General features: G+C 44.7%; 1 protein-coding gene across 3 annotated transcripts in view; it reads right to left on the bottom strand.

The window, feature by feature from the left end:
• FANCI (FA complementation group I) overlaps window positions 1-18,000 on the bottom strand; it is a 102,630-nt gene that overhangs the window by 77,831 nt on the left and 6,799 nt on the right. Inside the window, exons 1-2 of one of the 3 annotated variants that reach the window (XM_019460227.2) lie at window positions 9,632-9,762; window positions 5,546-5,647 (exon numbers count right to left, since the gene is read on the bottom strand). In XM_019460227.2, the coding sequence (XP_019315772.2) occupies window positions 5,546-5,629 (84 nt within the window). In that variant the 5' untranslated portion in view covers window positions 5,630-5,647; window positions 9,632-9,762. Of the gene's footprint in view, window positions 1-5,545; window positions 5,648-9,063; window positions 9,267-9,631; window positions 9,763-18,000 lie in introns of those variants that run through there. The other 2 variants (XM_053888678.1, XM_019460228.2) reach the window with 2 other exon arrangements.

Raw genomic sequence — 18,000 nt, forward strand, 5'->3', positions numbered from 1 at the left:
TCCATTATCTGTTTTCCTCTCATGCACCAATACCACATTCTTCATTACAGAGGGTTTTTGGTATGTTCACTGTCCAGTAGGGCTAGTCCTTCCTCAGATATCTTCCATTTCAGTGTTTTCCTAGCTATTCTTATTTTTCTATATGAGCTTTGTTTTTATGTGTATGAAACGCTATTGAGAGATGCCTGGATGATTATATCAGTTAAGTGTCCGACTTTGGTTCAGGTCATGATCTCAGGGTTCATGGATTTGAGCTCTGCACTGAGCTCCACATGACAGTGCAGAGCCTGCTTGGGATTCTCTCTCTCTGCCCCTCCTCTACTTGCACTTTCTCTCTCAAAATAAATAAACTTAAAAAAAATGCTACTGATTTTTACACAATTTTATATTCTGCTACCTAGCTCTTGTTGTAGATGGTTTGATCATGGATTCTTCAGGATTTTCCAGGTGTACTATTATGGTATCTACAAAGACACGTGGTTTTACATATTTTTTCTATTTTTATGCGTCATTGTTTTCTCTAGACTAATTGCATTGGCTAACAGACCAGAACGATGTTAAATAGTGATGGAGAGAGTAGGCATACAGCCTGGTGCCTGATCTTAGCATCAATGCCTCCAGGGTTTCCCATTAAGATGCTAACTTGAATTCTCCAGAAACCAATATTGCACTGTATGTTAACTAACTGAAATTTAAATAAAAACTTAAAAAGAAAAAAGATAAAGAAAAACAGGATGCTGACTTTCGGATCTATACATGTATTTTATCTTATTAAGGAAAAAGCCACCCACTCCTATTTTCTCAAGAGTTTTTACTAGGAATGAGTGCTGGATTTTGTCAAAGGCTGTCTCTAATTTCTGAAGATAATCACATGGTCTTTGTGGTAATATACTTTCTATTACTGAACCAACCTTGTATTCTTGGTATAAACTCCATTTGGTCATCGTGTATTTTTTTTTAATCTGGTATTAGACTCTGTCCTCTAGCATTTAATTTAAGGTTTTTGCATCAATATTTGTAAGTGAAAATATGCTACCTTTATCAAATTTAGGGTTCAGTGTTACACTTTATAAAAGCATCTACAAGTTTTCCTTATGTATGTACAGATCCTTATGTATTATATACGCTATCAAACAAATTATGTAGCACTGAGACTATCTCTAACTTCTGATTTCTATGTTTGGTAGAAGTCCCCTGTGAAATTATCTGGGCCTGGTATTTTTGTGTGACTTAACTGTTTGATTAACTCTTCCTTCTATGGAAATTGGTTCCAGTTAAGCTTTCCATCTCAAATTGGGTCAATTTTATTAAACTGTATATTCTTAATTATCCATTTCCTCTAGATTTTCAAATTTATTTGCATAGATATATATGAAGTAGTCTCTTACTATTTTTTGACATTCTCTCTTTATTAATAGTTATTTCCCCCTTCTCATTTCTTATTTTGTACATTTGGGTTTACCACATTGCTTTCTTGATTAGTCAATGGTTTTGTCTAATTTTTCAAGGAATCAGGATTTTGATGTATAAATAATTTGATCTACTTGATTAGTTTCCATTTTTATTTTAGTACTTTCTTTGTGCTCTTGTTTACTGCTTTTTGATAATTTAATTCATTTATTTCCTTTTAATTGACTTAGGTGATTTTTAAAAGTATTCCATGGATTCTGATATGTAGTATTTTCACTATTTTTTTAGAAATCCTATAATTTCTGTTGTCATATCCCTTTTGACCCAAAAATTGTTTAAAAGGTATTTTATGTCCCAGTAGAAAATCCGTTTGTATTTATTTCATTTCTGATTTCCAGTTTTACTGAATTGTGACCAAAGAGGGTGGTTATATATTTCTTCTACCTTATGAGACCTATCAACGTTTTCTTTGTGCTTTAGTACGTGACACAAATCTACATGTTTAAAAAGATATATATATACATATATATATATGTATATATATATATGTATATATATATATATTTTTTTTAAGATTTTGGTTTTGGACGGGGGTAGGGAGGCCTACGTGCCTCAGTCAGTTAAACGTCTGACTCTTGATTTGATTTCAGCTCAGGTCATGATCTCGCAGTTCAGAACCTGTGTCAGGCTGTGCAGAGCCTGCTTGGGATTCTCTCCCTCCCTTCTGTCTCTGTCCCTGCCCTGCTCACATGCTCTCAAAATAATAAACTTAAAAAAAAATTGTAATAATATTTTATTTTTTGGGTGCCTGGGTGGCTCAGTCATTAAGCATCTGACTTTGGCTGAGGTGATTATCTCACAGTTCATGAGTTTGAGTTCCACATCAGGTGAGCTCAAGCCCCGCTTCAAGTAAAACATAAGCCGCAGGTAAGCCCCACTTCTTTCTCTCTGCCTCTTGTAGGATTCATTCTCTCTTTGCCCCCACTCACCTGCACCCTCTCGCTTAAAAAAAAAAAAGAAAAAAAATTTTTTTTTTTTTTTTTTTTAAGCAATCTCTACACCATATGTGGAGCTTAAACTCACAACCCTGAGATCAAGTCACAGGCTCCACCAACTAAGTCAGCCGGCCCCAAAGATATATTCTTTTATTAAAGTATTCTCCACATATTTTAAATACTATTCATATTTTCCATCTCTTTAAAATCTTTGCTTTGTTGAGGTATCCCCAGGTCTGTAATCCACTTCACTAATTTCCTCTTCAGCAGTGTTTAGTCCACTGCTAACTGTCAAGGTTTCCATTTCTAGAAGTTTTCTGTTTTCCAAATCTATCCCTTCTTATTTTATGAATTCTATTTCTTCATTTACATATTTGAGTATATTAAAAATCACATTAAATATTTACATGAAATATATATATTTTTTATTTTAGAGAGAATGTGTGAGTGGAGGGGGGGGGCAAGGAGAGAGAGAAATCTTTTTTTTTTTTTTTTAAAGTATGTTTTACTTTATTTTATTGTTATTTTATTTTATTTATTTATTTTTTTTATTTATTTTTGGGACAGAGAGAGACAGAGCATGAACGGGGGAGGGGCAGAGAGAGAGAGAGACACAGAATCGGAAGCAGGCTCCAGGCTCCGAGCCATCAGCCCAGAGCCTGACGCGGGGCTCGAACTCACGGACCGCGAGATCGTGACCTGGCTGAAGTCGGACGCTTAACCGACTGCGCCACCCAGGCGCCCCGAGAGAGAAATCTTAAACAGGTTCTGCACTGAGTGTGAGCCCATGAATGAGGCTCAATCCCATGACCCTGGGGGATCATGACCTGAGCTAAAATCAAGAGTTGAATGCCACCTAGGCACCCCAAATATTTGTGTACTCTAGAGTACCTTTTAGATTCCCCTCTATTCTCTAAATCCTTCAATGTGAATTTTCCAATTGCTGGATATGTCAGTCTTTCTTGTCATGGACTTTTTTTTTTTTTTTTTGAGAGAGACAAAGATAGCATGAGCAGTGGAGGGGCAGAGAGAGAGGAATAGAGAGAAAATCCCAAGCAGGCACCACACTGTCAGCACAGAGCCTGACGAAGGCCTCAAACTCACAAAATCATGAGATCATGACCTGAGCCAAAACTGAGAGTCAGACACTTAACCAACTGGGCCATCCAGGTGCCCCTCTTGTCATGGACTTCTTTATGTGTTTTATAATTTTTTACTCTAAGCATATCTTCTATGGGCATTAAATAAACTGAATGTATATATTGCTGGAATACTTAACAAATTTGTAGAGGATATAAAAAGATGACTACTACACTGGTCAACAGAATCAAGATACAAAAAGATCTTGATAGAGCAAAATGCAATTAATTTTAAAAGATAATTAAGATATAAGTGTATAATTTTATATGTGGGTTCTAAAAACTAACTACAAAAATTCAGAGATGAAGAAAATTAGCCTAATACCAACATCCGCAAAAATGAGTTGGGATTTTAGTTGCTTATAAAACCAATGAGACAACAGTATGATATTATGGCCAAAAAGTTGATTCTGCATTAATGGGAAAATAAGAGAAATTTTGTCCAGTTTGAGGTATTAAACTTTTAAGGCAAATGTTAACAAAACAGAAATGTTCAGAAGACTGTGTCCGTGTCAGTGAAGGAATTTTGCTAACAATTATTCAGTGCGGGGTGCCTCAGTCGGTTGAGCGTCCGACTTCGGCTCAGGTTATGATCTCGTGGTTCATGAGTTCGAGCCCTGCATCGGGCTCTGTGCTGACAGCTCGGAGCCTGAAGCCTATTTCGGATTCTGTGTCTCCCTCTCTCTGCCCCTGCCCCACTCACATGCTGTGTCTCTCCCTCTCTCTCAAAAATAAACATTAAAAAAAAAATTATTCAGTGTCTATTAGATGGTTTACATGCATTAACTCATTTCATCTTTACAAAAGCCAAAAGATAGAGATCTTTTCTAGGGATAAGCAAGAATCAGAGAAGTAATTCACAGCATCTATTTATATCATGAATTTTGTTCTAGTTCTTATGTTTGCTTATTATGGTTAATGTTAAGGCCTCTTCGAGCTCAAAAGCATATAAAACATAAGTTCTAAATCAATAAACTAATTAAAAGTTGGTTTTAACCAAATCTTAATGTCTACAGAATAACTCAAGCTGCAACTCATGCAATGGGTTGTCTCAAAAAGCTGCTACAAAAGCAGTCCTGCTTTTGTTAATTAAAAAAACAAAACAAAACAGAGCCCACCCCTACCTCAATTCCCAATTAGTGTCACATTTTAACAGAAATTACAATGTACCACAACACAGGCATGCAAAAATTCCTTTAAAAACATAATACACAAAGTCTTAACTCGTTTAGACATATATACTTAATACTTAAGGTTAATGTTAAGGAGGGATTCCTTTCCATACATGAATATGAATAAGCTAAGAACACATTATTATGCAAAAAGGAGAAGTGTATCAGGAGAGTAAGAAGATTCACATAAGAATCTCAAAATATTTGGAGCGCCTGGGTGGCTCAGTCGGTTAAACGTCCAACTTCAGCTCAGGTCATGATCTCGCAATCCGTGAATTCAAGCCCTGCGTCGGGCCCTGTGCTGACAGCTCGAAACCTGGAGCCTGCTTTGGATTCTGTGTCTCCCTTCTCTCTCTGCCCCTCCCCCACTCATACTCTGTCTCTCTCACTCTCAAAAATGAATAAATGTTAGAAAATAAAAATTTAAAAAAAAGAATTTCAAAATATTGTATTGCTTATGAATTTATGAATTTTAATAAAGAAGCATCAGTAGGCAAAATGTCACATCAAAAACTATAATCAGGATATTACCTTCGTTAGGATTGTTCTAAGAACCTTAAAAGTACCCTAATTTGTATGTATGTACATATATATTGTATGTGTATATATTTATATATAATTGCATAAATACTTAAATGCTATATAGTTGTATACAAAGCCCTTCGATTGTCTATTTTATTCCTCTCCCCATTTCTTAACATTTATCAAAAAATCCTTGTTTCCTAAGGTGGGTAGGAGGTAAAGTGGCAGAGTAATTTTTCTAACATGTTCTTTGAATTTGTCATCATGCTTGACATTTGCTTTATAGCAGAACATGCTTAATACTTACATCATCTTCTTTCACAGCCTGAAGCAATTCCTGCAGTTTGTCTGCTGTTTTTTCTCCTGCTAGAGATAATATTTTCTGGTCCATTGTTGCTCTATCAGGGAACTGTAAGGGAAAAGTGTCAGAGCTGGATGAAACTTCCACAAGGAAACAAGCTTGACTGTTTTCCTTCCCTCCCTGTTAACGGAGTACTTTATACATTATCAGGAGTGTACATAGCAGGTACTCCATAGGTTAAGGGCTACTAACCAGTATGAGTAGGTGATTTTCATCCAAACCAAAATAATTTGGAAAATTCCCTGGAATTTCTGTATTAGAAACTTGTATTCTAATCAAGTGGTTTCAGAATTTTTGCCCATTTTAATTTTTTTAGCATCTACCCAGCACACTGCCTAGAACAAAGCTAGCACTTAATAGTGTGATAAATTATAAATATACACACAAGAATATTATTACAAGCATATAATAATATTTCACAAATGAATAAATCAAAAACACTATAAAGGCAAAGTGTCAATGAAATGGTATGAAAACTAGTAAGAAGTTTAACAAGACTGGGGTGCCTGGGTGGCTCAGTCGGTTGAGCGTCCGACTTTGGCTCAGGTTATGATCTCGTGGTTCATGAGTTCGAGCCCTGCATCGGGCTCTGTGCTGACAGCTCGGAGCCTGAAGCCTATTTCGGATTCTGTGTCTCCCTCTCTCTCTCTGTCAAAAATAAAAACATTTTAAAAAATTGAAAAAAAAAAAAAAAAAAAGAAGTTAACAAGACTAATGAAATAAATGTGTGCTCAAACATCAAGAAGGCATCCCAGCAGAGGAAAGCTTGAACTGGAACTCAAGAGATTAAATTAGGTAGTCAAGATAACCAGATGGTATACTCTATACACTACCGGGAAGGAGAATGACATGAAGAAAGACCTTTCTATGAGAATTTGAAAAACTTATTTGGGGAAAATGAGTAAACTGCCTGAGGTACAGAGTTGAAGTAGAGGAACAGTGAATAGGATGGCTAGAAAGACTGGGAATAAACTGTACAAGATCTTAAATGCCAGGTTTAAGGGATTTAGCTTTTATTCTGTAAATAATAGACAGCAATCAAAACTTCTGGAGCAAAAGAGAATCTGCCTGATTCAGATTCTGCCGGTTTAAGACTGAAAAAGGTTTTGAGGGAACAATCTGGTATCAAGCATGTAGATTAAAGTAGGGAGAGAGAGGGGGCGCCTGGGTGGCTCAGTCAGTTAAGCATCCTGACTTCGGCTCAGGTCATGATCTCACAGTTAGTTCAAGGATTCAACCCTGCGTCAGGCTCTGTGCGGACAGCTCAGAGTCTGGAGCCTGCTTCAGATTCTGTGTCTGTCTCTCTCTCTCCCTCCGCGTGTGCGCATATGCACTCTCTCTCAAAAATAATAAATAAGAGGGGCGCCTGGGTGGCTCAGTCGGTTGAGCGTCCGACTTCACTCAGGTCACGATCTCGCGGTCCGCGGGTTCGAGCCCCGCGTCGGGCTCTGGGCTGATGGCTCGGAGCCTGGAGCCTGCTTCCGATTCTGTGTCTCCCTCTCTCTCTCTGTTCCTCCCCCATTCATGCTCTGTCTCTCCCTGTCTCAAAAATAAATAAACGTTAAAAAAAAAAATTTAAAAAATAAATAAATAAAAAGGGACACACAGGGGCATGACAATTCCACCGTCCTCCTCCACATCCACTACCAAGTCCTGTCAATGTGAACCCCTAATCAGCTCTCAAATCTGTCTACTTCTGAGATCCACTATTCCCACATCACTCCAAAGTCACTACCACCTCTCACCTGAACTACGACAAAAGCTTCCTAACTTGTCCCCCACACAGCAATTAATCTGTTTGTTAATGCAGCTGAAACTCCATCTCCATCCTCACCTTAAAACTCTTCAGCCATCTTCTCTCCTATCAGTCCCATATCCTGAAGTCAGGATAAAAAAAAAGTCCTACAGGGTCAGGCCCACACCTAACTCTACCCTTAATCCCTATATACTCTAGCCACACTGAATTGCCTTCAGTCCTTCAAATCCCAAGTTATCCTGCCACAGGCCCTTATAGATGTTTTTCTGTCTGGAACTCACATACATACCCCTCCTTTCATCCCCTGCCCTCTAATCTTTTAATTCCTACAAATCCTTCAGAGCTCAGCTCAATCTACACTTCCCCAGAAGCTCCGTCTAGGTTAAACACTCCCCTACTACATCCTTTGAAGGCAACAGCCATTTCTCTTCTCTCCTTAGGGTCCCTTCCCTAAGGAGAGGAAAAAAAGATGAGAGAAAAGAAAAAACAAAAAACTTCAAGGTAACCTGGCTATGCGCCTACGTGACAACATCCCTCCTGATCTTATGTACTGAGACTACTTAATCACACGACATGTTTGTGTGTGTTACCATGTACAGGAGACAAAGAAATAGAAAACGTATTTAAGAAAAAAAAAACAAAACTACACCACGGGAAGTTCGGGGCTCAGTTCTTCGGGTTGGAACCCAACCGCACAGTGCCAACAGAAATAAAGTCGCTTCCTGGAAAGAAAAGCCTCGGGGTCATGACTCTCTGTGCAAGAATCCTACTACGTCCCCATCACCACACCTTTAAAGTCGTATTTCTAGGGGCGCCTGGGTGGCTCAGTTGGTTAAGCGTCTGACTTCAGCTCAGGTCATGATCTCACAGTCCGTGAGTTCGAGCCCCACGTCGGGCTCTGTGCTGACAGCTCAGAGCCTGGAGCCTGTTTCAAATTCTGTGTCTCCCTCTCTCTCTGCCCCTCCCCTGCTCATGCTGTGTCAGAAATAAATAAAAATATTTTTTAAAAAAATGTAAATTTAAAAAAATAAACAAAGTAGTATTTCGTGTTTTTTTTTTTAATTTTTTTAAACGTTTTATTTATCTTTGAGACAGAGAGACAGAGCATGAGCGGGGGAGGGGCAGAGAGAGAGGGAGACACAGAATCGCAAGCAGGCTACAGGTTCTGAGCCATCAGCCCAGAGCCCGACGCGGGGCTCGAACTCACGGACCGTGAGATCGTGACCTGAGCTGAAGTCGGACGCTTAACCGACTGAGCCACCCAGGCGCCCCCAAAGTCGTATTTCTAATGCTAGCTTAAGGACTGTATCTCCCCCTTGACTATGAACTCCAGGAGGCCAGGGGGCCATGTCTGGCTTTGTTTACCAGTGAACCTCCAGTATTTCAACACCGGTACCTGCCTTATAACAGGCTCCCGATAAATTATTTGCTGAATAAATCACTGAACTCCCTACGAGTCCCAAGACCCGCTAATTTGACCCTCATACCAACCCTGTCGAGTAGGTGTTATCAGCCCCAATTTAGATGAACGTCTTTTAGAATTTGGAGGCATAAAGTAATCGCCCCAAGGTTAAAAGGCCAGCAGTGGAAGAGGCAGAAATAAAGCCTAGGTCTGCCCAGCTCCAGACCCCCAGATCGCCTGCTCCGACCCCCTTACCCCGGTTAGAGCCCGGGGTGGGCAGAGAAAATGCACGAAGGGCATACTGACCAAGAGAGACGCGCAGCCAGAAGCGGAATATGCTGAAATCAACCTATCCCAGCAGGTGCATTTTGCTAAGTTCGGCCGACCACCAGAGATGAGTAACTAGCAGGCGGCTGCGCAGCGCCGGTGCGCCCGGCACGCCCCTCGCCCAGAGGCGCCGAGCTTAGCGGCCCCGGGAAGGAGACGCGCCGGGTTTCGCGCCGGGGCTTCCCCGAGAGCACCACGTAACCACAAACAGAAACCCCGACAGCACCACGTAACCACAAAATAGAAACCCCGGAGCGAGGCAGCTGGCGATGCCGACCGTGACTGAGCTAGAGGCGGAATGGGGTTACGTTTCTCGGGCGCAGGAGCTGAACCCTGACGGAGAGCGAAGAATCGAAGACGAGCGCGGAGAGGGTAGCACGGCCGGGAGGAGGGAGCCGCGGAAACCGAAAGACGCGGCGGGAAACACCCCAGAGAAAACACCAGAACGCCAGCTCGGAACGGCAGCCCTCCCGCCCTCGCGCACCCGCTCCCCTACCCCGGCGCAGGGTCCCACGGCCCGGGCAGCGAGCCCCCTCGGCGTTGTTACCTCAGCTCCACCGCTGCTGCGAACTTCCAAAAAGCCCGCGCGCCGGGACGCCGTCACACTTCCGTCACGAGACACAACAGGCCCCGCCCCCCAAGGCTTATTTCCGCTGCCCGGGCGCACGCGCGTGGGGTGTACCATTAAGGCAGAAGGGGTGTGGGGTGCTCGGAAGTTCCCACTCCCAGCCTCGGGTAGGCGTAGCTTGCAAACTCGCGCTCAGGACCGCAGAGAGCATGCGCAGTGTGGCCTGTACGTAGACGGAGGGTGGTGTAGACCCGTCAAGCCGTTCTCGTGGACTGTTAGGGAAAGAGTCAGTGAGATAGAGGCCAAATCAAGGGATGGCCCCCACAAGTCAAATGTGGGGAGCCCTCCGAAGGCGGAGGGCAGATGAAGGTCTCCCATTCCTTGTGCTGGGGAGGTGCCTGTAATCCCTAATATGTAAATGCCACGTGGCCAGGAGGCTTTTTGTTCTTCCCATTCCAAAACCTGAGCGTTTAGGGCATAGCCTGGCAAAGCAGTAGATGTTCAGTAAATATTTGTTAAATAAATAACCAACAGTAGTGGGGCGCCTGGGTGGCTCAGTTGGTTAAGCTTCATGACCTAGGTCATGATCTAGCCATTCCTGAGTTGGAGTCCCGGAGTCTGGCTCTGTGCTGACAGCTCAAAGACTGGAACCTGTTTCAGATTGTGTCTCCCTCTCTCTCTCTCCATCCTTCCCCACTCACGTTCTGTCAGTCTCTCTCAAAAATAAACACTAAAAACAAAACAAAAAACAGTAAAACTAAGAGCAACGGAGAGGAGGATCGAGTCTTAGTTTGAAGAAGCCAGGGTGCCTGGGTGGCTCAGTCAGTTACGTGTCCGAGTCTTGGTTTCTGCTCAGGTCATGGTTCACAGTTCCTGAGATCAAGACCCCCATTTGGGCTTTGCGCTGATAGCAGGGAGCCAGCTTGGAATTCTCACTTTCCCTCTCTGTGCCCGCGCCCCCCCCCCCCCCCCCCGCCAAATAAATAAACGTTTAAAAGAAAATAGGGTGAAGAAATTTGTGCAAAGGGCCTGAGAGCAACAAGCGAGCCCCTGGCTAATACTTGGGGTGGGGGTGGGAAAGCAGACGCTCGGAAGTCCTTTTCACATCTAGGGTAGTGGGGGAACAGCTGAAATGGAAGGGTGTGATTGTATTCACATTGTAGAAAAATCTCTCTGGTAGGTGAGTGCCGCAGAGACTTCGGAAAAGATGATGGGGGTGAGAGGGACTGAAGGCTGGACGTTTTCGGGGCTATAAATTGTCCTGGAAATAGGAGGTTGCAGTGGGGACAGGCAGAATTGAGCGAAAAGCATGTGAAAGAGATTAGCAAATCCAGCGAGCTGAATGAGCACAAGGGCTTGGGGGAGATGTGGGAGGAGCCGAGGAATATTCAGCCTTGAGTGACAGGTGGGGGTGGGTTGCCACTGCCAGGGAACTGATACAGGGAACACAGGGAAAGGTGCAGGTTTGGGGAGGGGGGCGGGGGTGATGATGACCAGGCCTCAGATTTGGACTTACCAAATGTGAGGTTCCTGTGGGGTGGCATGGGAAGGAACGCTAAGATCAGGGGCATTCAGTCTGGAGCCTGACCCCCAGTCAGGATGGGATGGGTCTAGTTGGCCAGTCCTGGAGGAAACATAGCTGCTTGAAGAGAATGATGCCTCTTAGCTGTCCAAGGCTGCTCCTTGCTTATGACCCTTCTCAAGCAAGTTTTACTTCTACTACATTCCTGGCCCAATATCGATCTGTAATATGTGTAATAAGCAGCTGATTTGGAAGATTATTCCTGAAAGGAATCATTTTAGCTTGCCAAGGAAACAAGACGACTTTACCTCATCTCCCCACAAAACCTCCTTCCCAGGCTGCTTATGGGACTGGGCTATACAGCCACAAATTTGTATGTCCATGTAGTCAAACAAGCTCATGTACCTTTTCGACCCTCCATTTGTGCATCCCAGGGTGCACTTACTGAATTGCCTGCGTCAGTGTCTACCCGGTGGCATTGACAGTTCAGGGTCTTTTCTCTGCTGGTTGCATGAATGTATCATCTGTGTTTTCCATTAGCACTAATGGGCGGTACACATGCAAAGGAAAAGAACAGACTCCCCACCCTGGTGCAGGCTTCCTTACTAAGTAGCAACTAGACTCCTACACTGGGCAACTAGTGACAAACTGAGTTTAGAAAATACAGCCAATTCAAAACAGGTTTGCAATAGAGGAACTAAATGTTCTTCAGATCTTGTCGATAGTTCACATTTGTGTAATAACATTATGGCTACTGATATTTTTGCAAGAGTCCAGAGAAAAAGGACAAATGGAGGCCCCCTATCATTCAGGATACTTGATCCTGAAGTGTTGAGGGGCTTCGTATGTTTGCATGTAAACACACAGCCTGAAGATTCACACCATGCCTCCTCCCTAGAGCTGCCGGTGGCTGCTGTCTGGGCCTATGGCTGTGCACACTAGACCTGTCCTGGAGAGGGTCGACCTGGGAAGGACGAGTTTTGGAAAACTACCCAGAGTGTGGTCTGAAGGAAGGCATATGGGTTTCTTAGGGTACACCCTCTAGGTTTCTTTTGTTTGTTTGTTTCTTTTCTTTTTAAAGTAGGCTTCATGCCCAGGGCGGAGCCCAACGCAGGGCTTGAACTCACAACCCTGAGATCAAGACATGAGCTGAGATCAAGACTCCAACACTTAACTGAGCCATCCAGGCACCTCGTCACCTTCTAGGTTTCTTGAGCTCCTCATCATCTACGAAGGTGGTTAATAAGGCACCCACCCAGCCCAAGAGCTCCAGTCGTCTGGGTTTAAGGGCAATATTGCTTGAGAGAAAAATCAAGGTAGTATGTATAAAAAGACTAGCACTTAGAAACACTTCATAGTGTTAGTTCCTTCCAGCAATCCCACATTTGGGTATATAGATAGAAGAATTGAAATCAGGGTCTCACCCTTTGTACACCCGTGTTCGCAGCAGCATTGTTCACAATAGTCAAGAGGCAGAACCAACCCATATCTTCATGGACAGCGAACATATAAACAGAATGTGGTATATCCTCACAATGGAATAATCTTCTGCCTTAAAAAGGGAGGAAATGCTGTCATTTGCCACAAAACCTAGAGGAACTCTAAGCACATTATGCTAGGTTAAATCAGTCATAAAAAGACAAATACCGGGTGGAATCATACTCAAAAGGAGCGAAATTCACAGAAACAAAAGTAGAGTGATGTTTACCAAGGGCTGGGTGGAGGGGCAAAAAGGGAATTATTGTTTAATAGATACAGAGTTTCAGTTTTGGAAGATGAAAAAGTTCCAGGGGAGCCTGGGTGGCTCCCTTAAGATTTCGACTCCTGATTTCAGCTCAGGTCATGATCTCAAGGTCGCGGATTGAGCCCGAGTGGGGCGGGCGTGGAGCCTGCTTAAGATTCTGTCCCTCCCCTGCTCTGGATGCACGCGCTCTCTCTCTCTCAAAATAAAATGAACTTTAAAAAGTTCTGGAGATCTGTTTCACAATAACATGAGTGCACTTAACACTATGAAGTGTACACTTAAAAATGGTGAAGATAAGGGCGCCTGGGGGGCTCAGTGGGTTAAGCGTCTGACTTCGGCTCAGGTCATGATCTCGCGGTTTGTGAGTTCGAGCCCCGAGTCGAGCTCTGTGCTGGCAGCTCGGAGCCTGGAGCCTGCTTCAGATTCCGTGTCTCCTCCTATCTCTGCCCCTCCCATGCTCATGCTCTGTCTTTCTCTGTCTCTCAAATAAACGTTAAAAATTTTTTTTTAAAAAAATGGTGAAGATAGAAAAAAATAAAATGGTTAAGATAATTAGCCAAAAAAAAAAAAAAAAAAAAAGACAATGCTACTCGGGCAGTTCACAGGATTGTTAAGGACAGCCAGTTGAGTCCACCCTGGAGAAATTCCAAAGACAGAGGTTTAACAGCTTACTATGTGCATCCTCAGTGTCTAGGAAAGTGACATACAGAGAATGCTTCACAAATATTTGTTAGCTGGGTGCAAAATCAGGAGCTCACCCTTAGAAAATATGGTTTTAAATCATCTCAATGAGGGGGCGCCTGGGTGGCCCATTTGGTTAAGTGTCCAATTCTTGATTATCACTCAGGTCATGATCTCACAGTTCATGGGTTTGAGCCCTGCGTTGGACTCCACGTTGGCAGTGCGGAGCCTTCTTGGGATTCTCCCTCTCTCCCTGTCTCTCTGCACCTCCCCCACTCTCTCTCGTTCTCTCTCTCTCTCTCAAAATAAATAAATAAAGTTAAAAAAATTATCTCAATGAAATGTTCCATTTCATTAATTTTTTTTTTTTTTAACGTTTATTTATTTTTGGGACAGAGAGAGACAGAGCATGAACGGGGGAGGGGCAGAGAGAGAGAGGGAGACACAGAATCGGAAGCAGGCTCCAGGCTCTGAGCCATCAGCCCAGAGCCTGACGCGGGGCTCGAACTCACGGACCGTGAGATCGTGACCTGAGCTGAAGTCGGACGCTTAACCGACTGAGCCACCCAGGCGCCCCGAAATGTTCCATTTCAAAACCAAAATGTTGGCTTAAAAATGTATTACTACTCTTGAAGCTTCCTTTGAATTTGCAATCATTTGAAGATTAAAAGTTCAAAACAGTGGGTACCCGGGTGGCTCAGTGGGTAGAGCATCTAACTCTTGACCTTGGGGTTGTGAGTTTGAACCCCACGTTGGGAGTAGACGTTACTAAAAAAACAAAACACTTTAAAAGTTCAAAACAACAAACAAAGGGGGGCATCTGGGTGGCTCAGCCCATTGAGCGCCTGACTCTTGATTTCTGCTCATGTCATGATTTCAGGGTTGTGGGATCAAGCCCTGCATGTGGGCTCCGCGATGACAGCAAGGAGCCTGCTTAACATTCTCTCTCCTTCTTTCTCTGCCCCTCCTCCGCTCACACAGGCACTCTCCCGCCTCCTCTCAAAATAAATAAATAAACATTAAAAAATAATAATAAGGTTAGTTCTCTTCCCCTATTCAGTCTCTTATTTCTCAGAGGCCTGGAAGACAGGACCAGGAGGGAGGACAGTAAACCTTAAAAACTGGCCTCTCACAATTGGTGGTATTTGATTAAGGTTTGTAGATTCTCTAATTGTAATAGATCAATGTTCATTTCCTGACTCTGCTCGTTGTACTGTGGTTAATTATGAGAATGTCCTTGTTTTTTCGGAAATACATCCTGAAGTATTCAGGAGAAGAGGGGCATCCGGTCTCCAGCTTACTCTAAAATGGTTCAGGAAAAAGGAAGGAGTGTATCTGAGAATGACAAAGCGAGTGTGGTCACATGTTAACATCCAGGCGAAAGGCACATGGGTGTTTTTTGTACTCTTCTTGCAACTATTCTGTCAATCTGAAATTATGACAACAACAAAAAAACCCAGCCCAGTGGTGAATCTAGTGGACTGCTCTGGCTTATAAATAAATAATCAATGAAGTTGCCCTTTGAGGCCCCATCTTTGCACTTTGATGAGGAGAGGGAGACAACCATCTGCCTGGCTGCAGAACAGGGGTGGCGTGTGTGTCCCACAAAGGGCCTCTCGGCTTGCTTCTGTCCCCATCTCCCACGTCACCTCAGCTACTCACGCTCTTGGGCCCATCCTGTGCCACCTCCCAAGTCACGACTCAGATGTCAACGTCCCATCTGGTCAGTTTGCTTGCTCATTTACTCCTGCTTGTTCATTCCCTGATCTTCACTGTCCCCCAGTCCTCCCTCTTCAATTCCAAGCTTTAATACTTAAAGCACATTTTAGCCAATATCCTCCATTTGCCCCCCCCCCCCGCCCCCGTCTGTCCCTCCAAACCACCCAGCTGGCAGACTCTGCCCGTTTGAAGGCAGCCTTTCCCTCCATGGGAGGGACACGTGGGCCTCTGGGTTGTGCTGGAGAACTCTCTTGACTGTGTCCATGGGTACCTCTGAGAAGCCATAGGAACCAATCTCCAGGGGACCTCAACACTTCCACAACCTTCCCTAGCAAGTTTATCCTGCCTTCGTGAGGATGATTTCAAACATTTCTCTTTTTTTACTCCCAGCAGATGACCTCAGCTTTACCCCTAAATCTTTTTTTTTTTTTTTTTATGTTGATTTATTTTTGAGAGAGACAGACAGGGCGTGAGCAGGGGAGGGACAGAGAGAGAGACAGGGAGACACAGAATCTGAAGCAGGCTCCAGGCTCTGAGCTGTCAGCACAGAGCCCAAGGCTGGGCTTGAACCCACGCACCGTGAGATCACGACCTAGGCCGAAACTGGATGCTGAGCACTCAGCCACCCCTCATTACCACCAGGTAACTTTAAGGAAGGTACAGAATGTCCCTTGATTTGGGTTTTCCCATTTCCCTAAGGAGTTGATGCCAGGGCATTCCTTGGGGTCCTCCCTCTCCCAGGGATGGCAGTGGCCAGACTCTTGCCCCCGGGGCTGCTCCCAGGAAAGCGAGGTGATGTCACCTTCCCCAGGAGCCAGGAGTGACTTCCCTGGGCAGTCACACCTGTCGCTCTCCCTTCTGGAGGAGGGAGCACAGCCTTGTGTGTTGAAGGATGAGAGGGCTTTAGAGTGACCAGGACCTACTCCCGGCTGTGCAGCTTTGGGCAGGGCCCCCATCTTTCTGACTCTTAGTTCCCTCTTCTGTAAAACGGGGGAATACACCCCCTACCTCACATCTGGAAGGACTGGATGAGCTACCACAGGTAAGGTGCCTGTCACAGTACAGAAAGGGGGCACAGCAAACTGGAGCCCCCTCTCTTCCTGCCCCCAGCCTGGCAGAGGACAGCCAGGGAGCCCACGGTTTTCTGCCAACATGGCCAGCACAGGTGTCTGGGCCAATGAGGGCACTGTCTCCCCTCACACAAGGGCACTATTGTTCCAGCACAGGAGCGAGACATGAATGTGACTCGGCCGGGCGGGGGGAGTGTGCAAGGCAGAGGCAGGAGAAGGCCTGTGAGCAGCAGATAGTGCCACAGAAGGCTCTGCTCCCTAAAAAGGGCCCTGTGGCCTGCTAGCTTCCTGAAGAGCTGCGTGCAGGCCCTCCTTTGTCAGGGCTGCGCCGTTAACCCGCGAGTGTTCTCCATGCACAGGACTGTTCTTTTTTTTTTAATTTTTTTTTTTTTTTTAACGTTTATTTATTTTTGAGACAGAGAGAGACAGAGCATGAACAGGTGAGGAGCAGAGAGAGAGGGAGACACAGAATCTGAAACAGGCTCCAGGCTCTGAGCTGTCAGCACAGAGCCCGACGCGGGGCTCAAACTCACGGACCGTGAGATCATGACCTGAGCCGAAGTCGGACGCTTAACCGACCAAGCCACCCAGGCGCCCCTGCACAGGACTGTTCTTCGTGAAGCACCCCATCGCCTGGCTTTGACAGGCCACTGGGGCCACTGTGATTCCTTCCTGTGGGGCAGCCTGAGCTCTCCCCCACCCTCTTTATCTCCCAGGAACCTCACGCCCTGTGAAGTGCCCGGGAAAAAATCCAGTATCACAACTAGATTAGTTTGCTAAAGCTGCCATAACAAAGTACTACTACAGGCTGAGTGGCTAAAATGACAGGAATGTATTCTCTCACAATTCTGGAGGTTAGACATCCAAGATCAAGGTGTCAGCAGGACTGGTTTCCGCTGAGACCTCTCTCCTCGGCTCGTAGAGGTCAGTCTTCTCCTTGTGTGTTCACACGGTCTTCCCTCAGTAACTGTGTCCAAATTTCCTCTCCTTATAAGGGCACCGGTCACATTGGATTAGATCAGGGCCCACGCTGCTGACCTCATTTTACCTTAATTACCCCCTTCAAAGGCCTTATCTCCAAATACACTCGCATTCTTCTTCTTTTTTTTTTTTTTTTTTTTTTAGTGATTGTTTTTGAGAGAGAGACAGAGAGATGGACCGTGAGCAGGGAAGGGCAGAGAGAGAGGGAGACCCGGAATGGGAAGCAGGCTCCAGGCTCCGAGCTGTCAGCACAGAGCCCCACACAAGGCTCGAACCCACGAACCACGAGATCATGACCTGAGCTGAAGTCGGCTGCTTCACCGACTGAGCCACCCAGGTGTCCCTGAATACACTCACATTCTGGAGTCCTTGGGGGATAGTACTTCAATACTTGAATTTGGGGAAACACAATTCGGCTCATAACCCCATTTTGCAAGTGTCAAACAGAGGCCTAAGCGAAATTGTGGCCTCAGTCCATGGCTCATAGTAGACAGGGCCAGGCCTAGAATCAGGTTAGGATACCCCCCTCTTTGTCCTTTCTCCGCTTCCTGCACCCCCAACCGGGCCACCATTGGCCTGCCCCAAAGAGGAAGAGGATGGTCCTCAATCAACTTAATCAACTTCCCCACAA

Source organism: Panthera pardus, unplaced genomic scaffold (assembly GCF_024362965.1).
Source record: "Panthera pardus isolate Hobbes unplaced genomic scaffold, ASM2436296v1 HiC_scaffold_23, whole genome shotgun sequence".
NCBI lineage: Eukaryota > Metazoa > Chordata > Mammalia > Carnivora > Felidae > Panthera > Panthera pardus.